This window comes from Myotis nattereri (genome assembly GCF_964212035.1).
Source record: "Myotis nattereri genome assembly, chromosome: 18".
Classification (NCBI taxonomy): Eukaryota; Metazoa; Chordata; class Mammalia; order Chiroptera; family Vespertilionidae; genus Myotis; species Myotis nattereri.
Window position 1 is genome coordinate 27002200 of NC_138093.1, and position 18991 is coordinate 27021190.

At 36.9% G+C, this 18991-nt stretch overlaps 1 protein-coding gene across 2 annotated transcripts in view; it reads left to right on the plus strand.

Annotated features, from left to right (window-relative positions):
• The window catches only part of PLA2G4A (phospholipase A2 group IVA), a 130602-nt gene that overhangs the window by 89583 nt on the left and 22028 nt on the right, over positions 1-18991 (plus strand). For both annotated transcript variants that reach the window (XM_081112671.1, XM_081112670.1), the window contains 6 exons: positions 1423-1645; positions 2585-2699; positions 9241-9378; positions 9467-9559; positions 10968-11039; positions 15751-15993. In XM_081112671.1, coding sequence (XP_080968797.1) covers positions 1423-1645; positions 2585-2699; positions 9241-9378; positions 9467-9559; positions 10968-11039; positions 15751-15993 — 884 coding nt within the window. The remainder of the gene's footprint in view (positions 1-1422; positions 1646-2584; positions 2700-9240; positions 9379-9466; positions 9560-10967; positions 11040-15750; positions 15994-18991) is intronic.

Below are 18991 nucleotides of genomic sequence, written 5' to 3' on the forward strand. Positions count from 1 at the left end.
AGGGTCCTGGGTTTGATTCCAGGCAAGGGCACATGCCCGGGTACTGGGGACATGCAGGAGGCAGCTGATAAATGATTCTCTGTCATCATTGATGTTTCTATCTCTCTCCCTCTCCCTTCCTCTCTGAAACCAATAAAAATATATATTTTTTTAAAAAGAAATAGATGGATCATGGATAGAAAAAGATTCAGGTGAAGACAGGACAGGACAGGACAAGATAGAAAGCACAAAAGCTGTTAACCCTGGAGAGAAGAGACACTTCCTGGGACGGAAGAAGAGGTGGAAGAGGTGGTCCAGATGATTCATGTAACCATTCTCTCTTGAAAATTACAAGTGAGGAGGTAAAAAGTTCAAAGGAAGGAATTCGGAAAGAATTAAAAAAACAAATTACACTCTGTGTTGTGTAAGTTTATATTGGGCTGATCCATGACCATGACTTGGCACGAGAATGAGGTAATACGGAAGTGTCTGGAGAAGACCTGGACCTCCCAATAAGTTTTCTGCGATCACAAAAGAGAATTTTATGTAGAACAAAAGCTTTATTGTGACTGCTACTACCTTTAGGATAATTATTTCTGAAATTGTTTTTGGATGATACTTGTTATTCATTAAATATATATTAGCCAACCAGAAGAACCAACATGAGTGAATTAAGAGAATCAGGACAGTAATCCTGTGTTCTCTTCCTCAGCTCAACTCAGTACAGCTATTCATATGTAGCATCATAAGAGGCTATTGGATGTGGACTGGCATGTGTATGGTAATACCATCTACAGAGAAATGAGATCAGCTCTGTATCTATAGACAGTGGGGCCCAATTCATTAAACTGATGAATATTTCAGGAATTCATCTGGCTAATGGCCAAGAATCTTCACAAGAAAGCAAATCAGATTTGTGTCCTCAGAAATTCTGAGACCTACCATTGGCGAGTCTTGGGATTCTGCCTAGTTGGCCAGTGGATGATTAAAAACCACATTGGTCAGCCTTAGACATTCACACTAATCGTACAGCATCATTAAAGGTCAAATCATCAAATTGCTTGACTAGTATTAATTATATCTAGACAAGTCATTTAATTTTCATGACTCCAGTGTGTTGTGTCATCAGTCTCTGGTAGTCTGCTGGGGATGCCCATTCCTAGAGACTAGACAGTGGACAGTAGGCCAGTAGGGAATCCTCCCCTCTGGACTGTGCATGGGAAATCCAGTGTTTCCTCTGAGACCTCTACTTCGCTTCCCCTGAAGACCAGCTTCTTTCTGATTTGTTCATTCTTTCCTTAAATGGGTTAATAGGATCAATCCGCTAATGAAGTTAACCAACTCTACCATCCTTTATTTTTCTTATGCCAGAGAATGCCTGCTTTCTTTGGAGATTATGTAATGCCCTTCCTCTTTATGAATTATCTTTTGTTTTCTTTACAGGTATATGTCAACCTTATATTCTCACCCAGATTTCCCAGAGAAAGGGCCAAAAGAGATTAATGAAGAGCTAATGAAAAATGTTAGCCACAACCCCCTTTTACTTCTCACACCGCAGAAAGTTAAAAGATATGTTGAGTCTTTATGGAAGAAGAAACGGTCTGGACAACCTGTCACCTTTGCTGATATCTTTGGGATGTTAATAGGAGAAACACTAATTCACAATGTAAGCTATAGCTCAATCTATAATCCTTTGAATGCAATAGACTATGTTTATCATAATGTTTTAAATAAAACTAAATATGATTCAACTTATCTTATCAACACTGTGTACTGAGAGCACATAGTTCCTGCCAGATATAACTCTTCTACATTTCAAACTAGAGCTTACTAATTTATTTTGTATATCAGTTTCGATGTAGGGGAGTATTTTGTATGCCTTTTCTTTGGAAAGAAAAGTATATCTTTAACTCTTGACTGGCCAGTCCTCTAAATGGCAAGCTTTTTAGATAAGGAGAAGAATGCAAGAAATATTTTAATGGTAGAGGGAAAATAGAGTTTGTCTGGACAGTCAGAAAACAGAACAAATCACGCAGAACAAACTCATTTAATGACCACAGTGTGACATTTCATCGGAAGATAAAGCAGGGGAGACAGAATCTGTGCCAGGGAATCTGGGGCTAAATTCTTTCTGGGCTCCATAGCTGCCAAATCTTTCTCCACTTCAAAAGTAGGCATAGTCCCTTGAGATTTGGTTGTTTTTAGAATAAAGGCAATTACTTTCAGAGAAGTTTCTTTTTGTTTATTCATGACCCAGGGATTTCTTCGAGTAATAAGAATTATTTTTATTAGAAAAAATTTAAGTGTCTTGATTGGAAATACTATTTTTTAAAATACATTTTTATTTATTTCAGAGAAGAAGGGAGAGGGAGAGAGAGATAGAAACATCAGTGATGAGAGAGAATCATTGACTGGCTGCCTCCTGCACACCCCCTATTGGGTATCGAGCCCACAACCCCAGGCACTTGCCCTGACTATGGCCTCCTGGTTCATAGGTCAACATTCAACCACTGTGCCACACCAGCTTGGAAGTACTATTTTAAATAGTTTTCTACCTGTATCTGTTTGTATATTTAAGCCATTTCTTTTTTTCTTATGTGGACAGAGAATGAACATGACCTTGAGTAGTTTGAAGGAAAAAGTCAATACGGCCCAATGTCCTTTACCTCTTTTCACCTGTCTGCACGTCAAGCCTGATGTTTCAGAACTGATGTTTGCAGGTATGTCGCTTACTCTTTCAGAACATTTCCGGGAACCTTTGAACTGTGGCTTCCAATGATTTTCTGTAGAAGAAGCCATTTCAGTTGCTTATTTTAATATATTTTCTGTAGCATAAAAACATTTGAAAATATAAAGCTAGATGATTTTCTGGTAGTACAGAATATTCCAGAAAACTGGTTACTAATATATCTTCATTGGTATTAGTGAACTAAAAAATAAATGATAAAAAGTAAATCATAAATATAATCAATCATTCAATTTTAATTACTCATTTCTAAAAGCTGTTCAACAGGGTAGTATGCCTAGTGCTTTCAGGCAATGCATATTCTCTTGCTTGCTGCTGAAATTTTTATTAAATTAGGTAATATGATACATGTTTATTAATTTTTATAATTCAGCACCTTAAATGTACTAATCTATACTTGTGGCAGCTGGTGAACAAAATGCCTCATTTCATTAAGTCTCAGATGTAAACACGTGTTTCTTCGGGAGCTTCACTTCTTGTTCTGTGCTCTAAAATTTTGTGACATAGTTCTGGGGGCCTCTGCCCATTCCGCTCTGCAGTGTGATAGCGTTTCTGCCTGTGGCTGGTAAGGTTTCTTGTATTTTTAGGAAAAGTATCATAGTGACATCATTCACACACAATGAGCTTTAAAAAATCACTGTGAATGGCGTGTAATTAACAAATTCATACCCACAATCCTTTTGCAGTTTTATCAATTCTCACATTTTGCCCTCAACTGATTATTCTCAGGCAAGAATTTCAAGTAGTTTATAAAAAGTGATGCATCAGGAACCACTGTTGATCAATGATATTGACTAAAATGTTTATCATGCTTATGGTTCAGAAAGCATTTCTATTTATTATCTTATTCAACTTTTACTACAAATTAGGGAGGGAGATATTTTTAGCAATGCTTCACAAAAGAAAAAAAAATATCAGAAAAAATAAAACATTAAATGATTTGCATATTGCTATGGAAAGTAAATAACAGAGCTGAGACTTGGTCTCAGAAATCCTTTGATTGCTGACTATGTAGAATGTAGCATGCCAGGGCTAAGCTAGAACAACCCTTCCCCACCAGAGAACATTGCCCCTATTCTATAACAACTTATAACCTGTTTGAGAAATGTACAATAATTATTAAAGATGTTAAGGCCCAAGAAAGAACAGAATGTTACTATGCCCTATTCTCTTGACTAAGTTTCATAACATCTTTTAGCCTCAGTTTCCACATCTGTTAAAACACTGAGACTCTCTTCATAGTGTTTCACTAAATAAATGAGATAAAGTATGTAATATATTTAAGTTTCAATAAATCTTAACAAGTTAGAGTGTTCTATGAAATCTGTATGACAAAAGTCAGATGTCTTCATCTTAAAGATGAATAGAATTTGTATAAGAAATACATTTGAATATTAATGAGAGTAAGGCAATGCAGTAGGAGTCTACAGTAACCATGGTGTTCTCAGCAACAATAAGGAACCACACCTTGACTGTAATGGAGTTCATAGGGATTTTTTATCACACAAAAAAGTAAGTTCCATGATTAAATTGTTTTTGTTTTTTGCTTTCCCGTAGCTGTTGTCTTGTGATGTCTTGTAATGTTTGGAAATTGGCTAATAAATACCAGTAGCATGCTAGTCAAATCTGTGCATAGCCAAATAAGCCGTCTTTCACCCCAGAAACAATGATATGGTCAAACAAGCACTAATCTAATTTGGAACTCTTGTCCTCTAAGATGAAATAACTTGAGCAGGTCATTTAACTTCTTTGATTCTTATTTTCCTCATTATTTAAAAAAAAGGTTTATCTTACAGAGCCATTACAACAATCTCATGAGATATGTATGCCACTGAATATGATAAAAAAAAACAAAAACATTCTATATAATAAAAGTCTAATATGCAAATTATCCCCTCGACCCGGAATTTGACCGGGAGTTCAATCAGGGGGCAGGACTGGCGGCAGTGGCAGGTGGCTGGTAGCCAGCAGCCGCTAGGGACCCTACCCATGCACAAATTTCGTGCACTGAGCCTCTAGTAAAAATATAGTAGGTTAATCACTTACTATCATAATTATGACTTCAGAGTCTTTTTATTCTGAACTTTTAATCAACTGCCATTCTCAACAGAAAGTCTGACTAACATAATTAAAGATTTAATTATATTTCAGTAAGTGACTGTTTAGGATTTTTCACCCAGAGTAAGAAAAGGCTGTTTTATGTTCCATTAGTAGTCTTAGAACCTAGATATGTGTGATTTGGGCCATCTGCCTAGCTTCCATGTTGTTACTGAGATAAGAGATACACCATTAACCTTCATTGTTAAGCTTTTGTGATAAGGAGGTTCAAGCTGTTTCTTCCAACAGAGTTGGACAAAGCCATCAAACATCAGTTACACGTGGATCTTAAACCCAGATAAGACATTCAAAGATGCACGTCATGAAGGTTTAAGTCACTTGAGTTATTGAGGGGGAAAAAAGGTGGAGTCATGTCTATGCTTTATGCCTTTGAAATTTTCTTAGATGAAAAATGGATATTCAAGGGGGAAAAGGGGAAATATCTGCATTTTATTTTTAAAAATCAAAGAAGCTTATTAGCTTACTGAAGTGTTACCAACTTTACTTCAACAATATCAGAGAATGTTTTTCTTCCCTCTTAGAATAATTTTAAACATTTTCCCCTTTTTTGAAGATTTTAAACAAATAAGCATTAGTTGTTTAAACTATTAAATATTTTTGACTCCTCCACTTCACTACACTGCCTACGGGATTTACAACTTTCATTTTCCAAATATCCACTGGTCAGTAAATTGCATTTACTGAGCACAACTTATGGACTCAATATCAGGTTAAGTTCTTTCACAGACACTAAAGGAGTAGAACTGTGGTACAATCCCATTAACAAGACAAAAATAAAATATAAAAAATTAATGAGCCATACACATAGAATATTGTCCGTCAAAGTGTGTAGAGCTGACATAAGTGAAAGTTATCAAAGATATTTAGTATAGTCATAGAAATGACCTCATGAAAAGATCTATCATACAGAGGTGAAAAGTCATCTTTGAGTGAAATAGTATGAGGAAATGCTCAAAAGGGAAGCCGAAGGTATGCTTTGGGGAGTGATTAAAAAACACTAGCTTTGGTATGAACTGGTGAAGCGTAGGTGGTACATTTAGGAAAACCATTAGTGCAAAACAGTAGAAAATCTGAATTCCAGGCAGGAATGTTTTTATTCAGTTATGATGATAATGGGAAATAGTTACTGCTTTGGGGAAGAGCAATATAATTGTTTATGTAGTGTTTTTTGAAAAATGTCTTTTGGTGATTCACGTGGGTCCATTGGCAAAGATAGAAACTGGAAGCCATGATATCACTGTGTTTTTGTAATAAGGTCCCGAAACTAGGGAGATTCTGATAAGGAAAGAGTGGAGAAGATAAGAGTGAAAAGCCTGAGGGTGACAGGTGAGATGTGCTGATGATTCAATGTGAGTGCTTTTTCACTTGAAATAATTTTTTTTCCCCTGGGCTGTGATAATGTGATTTACAGAAGCAGGTGAGCTAGACAGGGAGGGGAAGTGATGAATTCTTTTCCCGGCAATGATAGTGGGATGTGATGACAGCATACCCAAGCACCCCAGGAAGTTGGAAACAGGTGGAGGGAAGTGCAGCAGAAAGGTTCACATTTGAAATGTATGGGCTAACAGCAAAGGAATAATAGTCAAATGCCGCCATGGCAAGTTCTTAAGGAAGGTTTAGGCAGCAAATCTTCCCTCTTGAGAAAGTCTATAATTATCATGGGCACAAGCCACAGCATTAACACAGAACAGATCGCTAGAGAAATTATTATGCGTCAGTACCCAAGATAGGGATGTGAAATTCAGAGATAGGAAATTACTTCGGGTGATATAGAATTTTCCTAACAGCCCCTGATTCATCGCTAGTCATGTCTCGCTAACTCCTTGTAAATCACTATGAAACATACCACTGTCTGGTAAAGGGTATATGTGCCCTTGGCCTTGCTTGAGCTATAAATGTGTTGTCATCACAATTGTGATTTCATTATCTCCTTCACAAAAGTAGAATTTCAGCTGAGTAAATAATAAATAGACATCCACCATTCCTTTTCCAACACTTTGGGGATGGATATTTTGGAATTCAGAATATTTTAGATTTTAAAGTTTAAAAAATACTTAAAGTGTATATTGCATAATATTCTCATTGGGGCCTTATAATTAAAGAGAGTTATTTCTCCAGGAGAATGTATCAATATTTAGATTGAGTGGGCTAAATAAAGATTCTGCCTCACATCATTTTAAGACATTTTTTTAAATAGAATGAATTCAGGCCAGGTTTTACCACCGAAATGGGTAGCAAAAAAAACGTGTGGATTTTGGAGTTGTTTGAATTTGGGATTGTTGAGTAAGGCATATGTAGTCATGTTATAATTTCAGAAAGGAAAAATTAAAGAAAAATAAGGAGGGCAGAGGGTTATTGGTAATACAGGGGTGGATGGTGGTGGGACTTACAGGAGAATGGTAACAAAGACCTTGAACTAAAGGTTACTAAGAAGCAGCCTTATAATTGCAGAAGGGAGTAGCAAGCATGAAGGCACCAGGGTGGGAATGAGCTTGGTCTCTATGGGGAACATTAAGAAGGCTTGTGTGACTGACGTGGTGAAGCAAGACAAAACGTGACAGGTGATTGGTTAGGGCATGTGGTCAGACAGGGAGCATGAGCCAGACCATCATGAAGCCTTGCTAGTTTCAGTGTAATGGGAGGTCAGTGGAAAGCTTTCAGCTGGCATCAGTGTGCTGTGACTTACATTTTTAAGAATTCTTTCTGGCTACAGGGTATAAAAAAGATAGTAAGGGAATAGAGAAGAGACATTTTAGGAGGCTGTTGTGGAGACCCAGGGGAGAGAATATGGTGGGCTGGACAGAATGGTTGTGGTGGAAAAAATGGATAAGTGGCCATTTCCTAACCATATCTGATGGAGCCTATAGAACTTGATATTTTGTATGTGAAATATAAGGGAAAGAGAACAATCAAGGATAATTTTAAAGAACGAACAGTGAATATATGAACGGTAGTACTATTTCCCAAGAAGGGGAAGACTGAGAGAGCGACAAGTGCGAGAAATGGAAATCAGAAACTTAGAACTCTTTTTTGATACATTAGGACTGAGACAATAATTAAACATATTATAGCCCTGGACATACAGAAGTATAATTTGGCCACCATTTATTTTGTGATTAAAATGTGCTATGCCTTCTGGGCTCTTCGCATTTCTTAACTCAGATCCTCACAATAATTCTACAAACTTTCTACTGTTTTTATTCACATTTTACAGATTAGGGAACTAAAACTCAGAGAACACAAATAATCTACACAAGATTGCACCATTATTAAGCAGAAAAATGGGATTTGAATCTAGGGCTCTGGCTCCAGAGCCTCGGCTCTTAGAAAGTATGCTCTGTTGACCCTCTGCCTTGTGTTCCTTGAGACATTCAACATAAAAACTTGGCATTGAGCCCTAGCTGGTTTGGCTCAGTGGATAGAACATCGGTCTGTGGACTGAAAGGTCCCAGGTTCAATTCTGGTCAAGGGCACATGCCTAGGTTGTGGGCTCCATCCTTAGTAGGGGGCATGCAGGAGGCAGCCAATCAATGATTCTCTCTCATCATTAATGCTTCTCTCTCCCTCCCTCCCTGTTCCTCTCTGAAATCAATAATATATATATACATATACATATATATATATACCAAAAAAAACCTTGGCATTTTAATCGGGTCAGTTAGTATAATGGTTAAGGAACAAAATTAAAAGATGACGAAAAGGCAAATGTTAGAAACACTCCATTTTCATAAACTGCTTGAATTACCAGAAACGTTTAATTTCTTCTGTCTCCTTCATGGATTTTAAATATGGACTTATAAAAAATGTCTGAGTTTTTAAATGCAAAAGGTTACTCGATTTGTGCAAATTAGATGGGACCCTTTTGTGTTTGTGTATCTTATTCATCCAACAGAGGCCTGGTGCAGGAAATCCGTGCACTTCACTTGGGGGGTGGGGGTGCGGCTCCCCTGCCCAGCCTGGGCCCTCTCGCAGTCCACAGTCTGGGAACCCTCAGGGGATGTCCAACTGCCGCTTGCAAGCTCGACAGCCGTGAGCCTGGCTCAGGGCTTCTGGCTCAGCGCCACTCCCCCTGTGGGAGTGCACTGACCACCAGGGGGCATCTCCTACGAGCGTCTCCCCCCTGGTGGTCAGTGCGCATCATAGTGACCGGTCATTCCTCCATTCAGTCTATTTGCATTTAGCCTTTTCTTATTTAGGATTAGTTCCCTCCCCCATCCAACTTCTAGACTATGCCATATACATAATAGGCATGCGCTTAATTTTTAAAAAATATTTTTAAAAATTTTTAAAAAATTTTAAATAAATGAATGAGAATAATCATTGTTGAAGTGATCTATAACTGTGCACATTTCTGTAATATTTTCTATGAATGGATTGAATTTTTTTAATGCTTTCAGATTGGGTTGAATTTACTCCTTATGAGATCGGCATGGCAAAATATGGTACTTTCATGACTCCTGACTTATTTGGAAGCAAATTTTTTATGGGGAAAGTTGTAAAGAAATATGAAGAAAACCCCTTGCATTTCTTAATGGGTAAGTGGTCAAAATCTACCACTAGTTTGTCTGACAGTTTTAAATTTTGGTGCATTCTAAGTTATTCTCTGTTTTTGCTTTATTATAGGTGTCTGGGGCAGTGCCTTTTCTATATTGTTCAACAGAGTCTTGGGAATTTCCAGCTCACAAAATAAAGGTTCCACAATGGAGGAAGAATTAGGTATTGTAAAAAGTGCTTAAAATGATAACTATGCTGTATTGATAAATTGCATTAACATGTATACATAGAGAAAATTAAATCAGCATAAAAATTTTAATTTCTAAAGTTACCGATCAGTTGGTTGAATCAGCCTAAATTTTTCCTAGGAATAATATGTCCATTACTTAATTGCAGAGCCACATTCTCTAAGGGTAACAACAAGGCAGAGTGTCTACTGCTGAAATGTTCTGACTTCATTTATGTAAATGATCATTAAATCCAAGATATTATCAACTCTAATTTTGTGGAAATGACTAACTCTTCTCTGAATTATGTGAAGATTTCAGAGGGAAAAAAAGAGAAAAGAATGAAAGTACCACAGGTTACGGGGCTTGCTTCTCTGTACACTTTATCTGTTAAATAATCCAGATAAACCCAAGGCTTGTTATTTTTCCCCTCCAAAGGCAGGAAGAGAATAGGACTGAAATAACACATCTGAAGGTGGGTGCGACAATGGCTGGAGGCCAAGGAAAAGGAGACTGTTTACACTAAATCTTCTTGAGAATATTCTTTGGTGTGAGGCGTCCCTTTTGAGGCCAGTGGTTTGGAAGTTTATTTACTTGTTCTGTGTGTCAGACTTAGGGGGACTATGGTGAACTTGAGAACCCTGGTCAGCAGGATGCCTGTTACCTCAGATTACAGAAGGGTTTCCAGAAATGAGACCAGAGAGGTGATTGAGGGGAATCGGAAGACTCCTGGTGGCTCTTTCATCTGCTGGCCAACCAAATAGATACATTTAGAATAGTTAGTTATTTATATCATAAAAATTTCCTTATGAAGAAGGCAATATTTTGCAAACCATCTTCTTAAATGATAGTATCAAATATGACCCCAAAAATGTTTAAAGAAAGAAAATGTTGTCCTGCCTAAAAGACACCTAATGCATATAACACTGGAATGGACCATTACTTATATGCCCCATTACTTCTCTACAACAAAATTACTAGTACTTTCTGTAATAGTCATGAAATGAATAACAATGTTAGCCAGAGAATATTTTCCTTTAATGAATTTCATATGTGTGATATTACCAGTAAAATGAAAGAAATTTAAAAATTAAAAAGTCAATCTACTGCTTCAAGCATTTATTATCCCTTCAATTATATAATCTAGATCATTTAAATACCTGATATTTATTTATAGTAAACATATGCAGAATAATATGTTATATCTATATTTCTCTGAGTTTAAAGCCCCCAAATGATTCTATTACTAAAAATTATGAATTTGGAGTCAGTTTCTTAAAAAAGTTGATTGACTAATGGAAGAAAAAATAAGTTACTATATAGAGAGTGGTTTTATATGTGTCCAAAGGAGTTTTGATTTTTCTATGAAAAATCCTTCAATTGTTTTTGCTTTCTTTCCACAGAAAATATTACAGCAAAGCACATTGTGAGCAATGATAGCTCGGATAGTGATGATGAATCACAAGAACCCAAAGGTAAGTGTACTGGGACCTTCTCTGGCAGAAGTCCATGGGGAAAGGATGCTGCCTCTGACCTGTCACTCCAGGTGTTCATGGCAATCTCTGCTTAAGGCTCTGAGCAATAACCTCGTAGCTTTCCATTCAGAGAGAGAATTGATGCTGTATGTGTAATTACATATGCAACACAGAAATATCCCTTCTTTCTTGTTTAAAACCTCAAAAATATTATCAGTTGAACAAATGGAGAACAAACTGAGATGTTAGAATTACTAAATTCTGTTTTCAATCTGATTATTGAACTGAGCTTTCAGCACAGAAACTGTGGTTTGGGAGCACCTTTACCTGGCTTTAAAAAAAAAAAATCCAAATTTTATCTTTGAAAAATATATTATTAAATAACATGTGAAAAATTATATTCTCACTCCATCCTGAGCCTTTATCCCATTGCCAACATTTTGTGTCTTAGGAAGGGATCAAGTTGGGTAGAACTATGGAGAACTCTTGGTTGCATGTATTGCTTTGTGGTGTAAATGAGTCCCTTTACATTTTGACAAGACAGCTTTTGGCTTGGTGTGGATCAGGAGAGTCAGTGATGGAGGGAGGGCAGGGAGAGGCAAAGATCAAGCGTATTTGTTGCCAATGTGCTAAAATGGAGTGTTTTTACATTTTTGACGAAGTGTTTGACACAACCATTTGTACAAAAACAAAACATAACAAACATCAAACAAACAAAAGTTAACCAGCTTTGATAACAACTGGGTGAACAAGTCCTATTACAGTCTGAATACAGATTTTAAAAGGCACTAAATGCTTTCTTGTCCAAAACATAAGGAATTCCACCTGCCATGTCATAGATAACAGAAGAGCCCATTTTATCCTTGCTGAATTAACACTAAAATTAAAATTCTCTTTCATAACTGGGCTGTTACTTCCTCATAAGATGAGTCTGCGCACATCAGAGGTGCCTACTCTGGGCAATGCAGCTGCACAGGCCCGTAGCTTGCTTAGTGTGCAGTTTCTTGTGAAAATGTAAAAAGGGGACCTTCCTTGCGCAGACAAAGCTCTTGACCAGACACAAGATGGCCAGTGGCGTACAATCTGGGATTCAGTCCCTGTTTGCCTACTGTCCTCCTGACTTATGCAGCCAGTAATTTGCCTAAGTATATATGGCAGCTCAGGTAATTAGGCAAGAACCCCATTTGAAAGAACCCTGCTCTGGAAGGAACTGAGTCTAAATTCTGCTCCTTTATATTGGTAATTTTAATTATTTTGGTTGTTCAGGTCTTTATTTATTTTTTTGATTTTGAATTTCCTTTTAATAAAGGGAGCTAGCCAGTACACTGGGGAGAGAGAGTATATGCCTAGCATGTCTAGAGTTAATCATGTCATGATTTAGGGACTATCAAGTAGATGTAATAATGGTTTGTCACTAATTAAGTACTACATTGCTACGGAGGATCAGTACATTTGATCATCTCTGAAGTACTGGATGCTTATCTTAAGGCTGATAAGTTTAAGAACCAATTGAATATGACTTTGGTTTAGTATCAGCCTAGATTGGAGAATGATATTCAGGATGTTTTTGAGGATTTTTTATTAGATCTTAATACTCATTTATTTCATTCTAAATAGACTTTATTTTTTTAGAGTAGTTTTAAATTACAGCAAAATTGAGTAAAAAGTACAGAGTTCCCATATATCCCCTGCACCTCCCCACCCCTAGCCCTCCCACACACACAGTGCCTCTCCCACTATCATCATTCTATACTGGAGTGGTACAACAGTTGATGAACCTACACTGATACATCATCACTACCCACAGTCCAAACTTTAGGCTTCACTCTTGATATTCTGTATATTTTCACAAATATAAAATGACATGTACCAACCATTATAACATCATACAGAGTTGTTTCACTGCCCTGAAAGTCCTCTATGCTCTGTTTATTCATCCCTCTGCCCCCGTTCCCAACTCCTGGCAACCACTGATCTTTTCACCATCCTCATATGATTGTCTTTCCCAGAATGCCATATATTTGGGGTCATACGCTATGTAGCCTTTCCATATTGGCTTCTTTCACTTAGTAATATGCAGTTAAGTTTCCTTCATGTCTTCTCATGGTTTGATGGCTCATTTCTTTTGAGTGCTGAATGATAGTTCACTGTCTGGATGTACCGCAGTTTATTCACTCATCTACTGAAGAGTATCTTGGTCACTTCCAAGTTTGGACAATTATGAATAAAGATGTTATAAATATCCATATTCAAAGTTTTGTGTGGATGTAAGTTTTCAGCTCCTTTGGGTAAAAACCAAGAAGTGTAATTGCTGGATCATATGATAGAAGTATAATTTAGTTTTGTAAGAAACTTTCAAACTACTATCTTTAGTAACTGTACCATTTTTGCATTCCCATTAGCAATGGATGAGTGTTTCTGTTGCTCAACATCGGTGCAGCATTCGGTACTGTTAGTATTTTGGATTTGGACATTTTCAATAAATATGTAGGTTATCTCCTTGTTGCTTTAGTTTGCATTTCCCTGATGACATATGATGCGGAGCATCTTCTCATATGCTTACTTGCCATCTGTATATTTTCTACTGAGGTCTTTTGCCCATTTTTAAATTGGGAAGTTTGTCTTAAATATATTTTGGATAATAGTCCTTCATCAGATGTATCTTTTGAAAATATTTTCTCCCAGTCAATGGCTTTCTTTTCATTCTCTTGAAGCTCCTTCATTTTTATTCATGTGATTTTTTTAAAATATATTCCATTGATCTTCCACAGAGAGGAAGGGAGAGGGACAGAGAGCCAGAAACATCGATGAGAGAGAAATATCAATCAGCTGCCTCCTGCACACTCCCTACTGGGTATGTGCCCGCAACCAAGGCACATGCCCTTGACTGGAATCAAACCCGGGACCCTTGAGTCTGTAGGCCGACGCTCTATCCACTGAGCCAAACCGGCCAGGGCTTATTCATATGATTTTGAGTAAGGTCTTTAGGCATTTTTCAACGTCAGTTTCTTTAAACCTATGCTGGCATCACTTTTACTTGCTCTCATAGAATTGTTGTAATCATCAAATCAGAAAATGCATACAAAGGGCTTTAAGTTGTAAAAGGCAGCGAATAGAAATAGCTAGTAAGCAATGGGATGTCATTTATATGTTGACTGCTGGGGTTTTGCCACAAATGATGCCATTTCCACATATATCACAAGGAAAGGAGACCCTCTGCTATTACAGAAGTGGAATTTATCTCATAAATATAATAGTGATGATGATGATGATGGAGCACCTCCAAATCTTTGGAAAATAATTGAATATCTTATTCATATCCTGTGTACCTAGAGATACAAATCATTAATTTTGAGGCCTGATTTGCTCTAGCAAAAGATTTTATTCATCATACTTGGCATTAGAAAAATGTAGGAGTAGAAAAGAGTATGTTTGTTTTTTAGTGAATATGTAGTCATCTGGATTGGTTCCTGAAAGATCACTTCATTTACTTGGTAGTTAAGCTAATCTTTGTGAAAATAAAAAAACAGTATTTATTATGGTTTATGTGTGTTTAGTTAACATTTATTGGAAATTATGAAATTTGAGCATAGATTCTCTTTTCTCTCAAAACACACACACACACAGAGAGAGAGAGAGAGAGAGAGAGAGAGAGAGAGAGAGAGAGAGGGAGGAGTTAGTTTTATGTATGTTTATTTACATAGTTCCCTGAAATCTGAGCAAAAGGGATTTAGGCAGGTGGGAATCACACTGTACCATACAGTGATCTCAGATTTGGATTGTGAATGAATAATATTGACACGGATAATTATTCTGTTGCTTCTGCTGTTACTACCACTATTTCTACTACTAAATAGTGTTTATTAAAAATTGATTGCAGGCCAGGCACTTTACTAAGGAATTTACTTGAATGCACTAACCCAGTTAATCCTCACAACAACCCTACAGAGTTTTCTGTTGAGGGAATGAAGGTTGAAAGGGTTAACTAACTAGGAAACGGGAGAATCTAGGGCAGTCTGACTATGGAGCCAATGCTCTAAGTAACTACCCCACATTGCTTCCCAGTAGCAGTGATGTGTACATAGGTTTTAAGGAAAAAGTGACGAAAAGCCGCTTCTTTGGGAAGATTGCTGAATTTTAAAACATTTTAAAGCATGTGTTTAAATTACAGAGTTTTAAAAGCCAAACTCTATAAGTAGCGATGAAATGACAGTTTATAAGGGTGTTTATTGAGCAGGAAATATATGTTGAATCCTTCCGTTGTCTGTGTTCAATTTACATGATTTCTGGAAGTTTACTAAACAGGAGAGAGAAGGAAACCTAGGAAATAAAGACAATAAGGTACTGTGGATTTTCCCTGTGTGTGTGTTGTGTGTTTGTTTGTGTTTGTGTAAATAAGGCAAAAAAAAAAGAGAAAAGGACAGGGGAAGGGGAGAAAGAAGAAAAGTTTGCCTAAAAAAATCTAAGATTAGACCACGTTACACTGTCAACAATGCAATCTTAGACTAGCTATAGGTAAAGGGTAAAGCAAGAACAATTTAAGAACCAAAATAGTTAACTGAAATATTTAGTGTATTAACTTATGCAAATAAATATTTGTTAAATCAAAAGCCATAGAGCTTCACTGCTAATTTTGACATTCAGTTGCCCAAAGATGATTTAAAAAAAATGAATTTTGGAATCTGTATAATGATGCTTTCTTTTTCCTCAGGTACTGAAGCTGAAGATGCTGAAGAGGAATATCAAAATGATAATCAAGCAAGTTGGGTCCAGCGCATGATCATGGCCTTGATGAGTGACTCAACACTATTCAATACCAGAGAAGGACGTGCTGGGAAGGTGCACAACTTCATGCTGGGCTTGAATCTCAATACATCCTACCCCCTGTCTCCTTTCAGAGACTTTGACACACAGGAGTCCTGGGAGGAAGATGAATTGGATGCAGCTGTAACAGGTAAGTACAGAAAATGTAACCTGTGGAAGCTAATTCAGGAGATCTTCCTTCCTTATTCAGTGTTTCTCAACCTTGGCTGCACATTGGAATCACCTGGGGATCTTTTTAAAATCCTGATTTCTGGGCCTCATTCCGGAGGCCTCATTCTGGGCCGGAATGAGGCCCAGAAATCAGGATTTTAAAAAAAGATTCCCAGGTGATTCTAATGTGCAGCCAAGGTTGAGAAACACTGGTTTAGACAGTTACAAAAGCATGCATTTAGTATGTGTGGGGCTTCAAATAACTGTTGTTGTATTGGCTTTTATTTTCAGAAAAATACATTGGACAGGAAGTAGCATAGTCATGTCAGCATAGAACATTTTCATTGAAATATTGAGACAGACCTTAGATCTTCTCTCTATTGGTCAAGTTTCACTCACAGAAAACAGGAACCCCACTCCCTTGTTTAACTGAAAGGGGCTTAAAGCAGGAAATTAGATGTTTACAAAAATGTTCCCAGGCTTGGAAGAACAAGCTCCAGATGGAGCTTCCAAAAATGATTTCAAAATCACATCAGAATAACCCCCGTTTTGTCAGTGTCAAGCTTATTCAAATGCATTATTTACAGACCAACATTGCTAAAAATGATGGGAGGAGATTTTTGACTTTCGTGGTAAACAATGCAATATTCAGATGATGTATCATAGAGTTGTACACTTGAAATCTCTACAATTTCATTAACCAATGTCACCCCACACATTTAATAAGAATGCTTATGTTGTTTCAAAAGCAACAACAACCACCAATTGCATTTTAGACTGAACTTACTGAATTGAAAAGTCCTTTTTCAGGCAATGTCCTTACTAAGAGAGACCCTGTTTATCTCGCTCTGGATATTTCCACATTTTAGGATTACCCTGTGTTTGGAATGAAAGGTTAAAACAAACGCCCCCACAACTGTGCCTGGCAATAGAAAAAGCAGAAACATAACCTCTGTCTCATTTCCTTCCTCAAATCTCACGTGGGTGTTTCTCCTTGGCCAGCGACCAGTCTCAGCAGATTCAGACTGGAGCTGTAAGGGAGTCTGGTAACCTTGGTCCTGAGCCTGACTCTCCAGTCCAGGGCAGTCATACATGAGATGCAGTGGGTGGTGTGGAGTGAAGTTAGCCAGTCTGCAGTGCCCGTCAGGCTATTATATCTGGCCCTCTGTTCTCAGAAATGTTAAGAAAGTTTCTTAAGGCCAGCTGGCAAGAAGCCACTCACTCTCAGCCAAATCCCAAGAATAATTCTTTTTATTCTTCTGTGCATCCATGTTTCAAATTAAAAGTTAAATTTACCTTGGACTAATCAATACTAATAATCTTTCTCATAATGATCCTGTCATCTTAAATTTTTCTACTTCATCACACCATCATTTTCCTTTAACCGCCCAAATGTCAATTCTCAGTCATTTCTGCCTAAGGACATTGACTGGATGCTATAAAAATGTCAATGGTATTTTTCCAAAAAACTTTCTACTACTCTTTGGTTAAGCATCATACCTATACAATAGAATTAGAACAAGGCTTTCGATGTTGTTGTTTTGGTAGTGCTGTTCCGGTGTGTTGCTTGACCATAATGGAAATTGCAAAAAGAAAAGTTACCTCTGTTATTTAAACAAGAAGAGTAGAACTTACTATACCTTGTGTTATGTTTATGGCATAAAGTTCTCAGATAATAGGTTATATCTGGTTATATACCTTCAATCCAAACCCTTTCCTGTACAGTAGAATGAAAGTCGATTTGTGATAAAGTCAATGTCTATTTTTAAATTCATCCAACCCCCCCCAAAAAATATACCTGACCTTACAATCTGTGACATTATTTTTTTAAGTTGTGACACTTGATTATATTCATTTCCATTATAACATCAGTTAAATGTGTCTTCTTCAGAAACGTAGGCTTTATGGATGAATGATGATGGGCTTTCAAATAAACTTAGCTTTGTAGAGTATTTAGACTCCCTAAAAAGATTCTTAAGTAAGTTTTACTCCACAGTAAAGGAAGATTACAGAAGATAGTTCTCATCTTTGCCTAAAATGACTCAGCGGAGCTAGAGTGGAGACAGGCCTCTTGACATTCCTCAAAGCCTTTCCCTTCTGCTACACTCCCTTCCTCCTGGCCCTCGGTTTTATTAGTCATTGTCTTGCTGATGTAAAAATGGACGTTTCCTCTGTGTGTACTTTATTACATGTGTTTTACGTTATTGCTGTGATCGCATCACCCAGCGTGGCTCCTTGTGGTTTGCACAGCACGCTTGCCTTCTGCACTTCTGAACTCCACATTTTAACAACTTCCTGGGAGTTTGACAATTTTTTATGTAGATTCAGAAGTGTTATTTAAACAAGAGGAGTAGAACTTACTATACCTTGTGTTATGTTTATGGCATCAATGTCTGGTTATATATACTTTCAATACAAGCCCTAGGGTTGCTAGATGAAATATAGCATTCTCAGTTAAGTTTGAATTTCAAATTTGTTGAGATATTTTGAAACGTTTTAATCTAGAGTTGTTTTAAACTCATGATCTTTGGAAAGAACTTTACATTTTATTCCTTAGAGTGTCTCTTATTAAAATTCTATTTCACTCAGTTTGCATTTATCTATTTGAAAAGAAATGTACATAATATATTGATTTTAATCAGAAATCCAGATCAGTCAGTCTCAAGTTTATTCAAATTCGTTATATATAGATTAACATTGCTAAAAATGACTGCATTTTAGACTGAATTTATTGAATTTAAAAGTGATATTTCAGGCAATGCCCTTACTGAGATGTACCCCGTTTATCTCTCTCCAGTTACCTTACATTTTAAGATTACCATGTGTATGGGATGAAAAGTTAAAGGATTTAACATAAACTGTAATCATCTTGGTTCATTTAATTTTTATTAAAACTCCTATGTATTACAGTTAAAATACCATACTTTTTTTTTTATTTTTACACTCCCCACTATGCAAAAAAAGAATTGATATTTTTA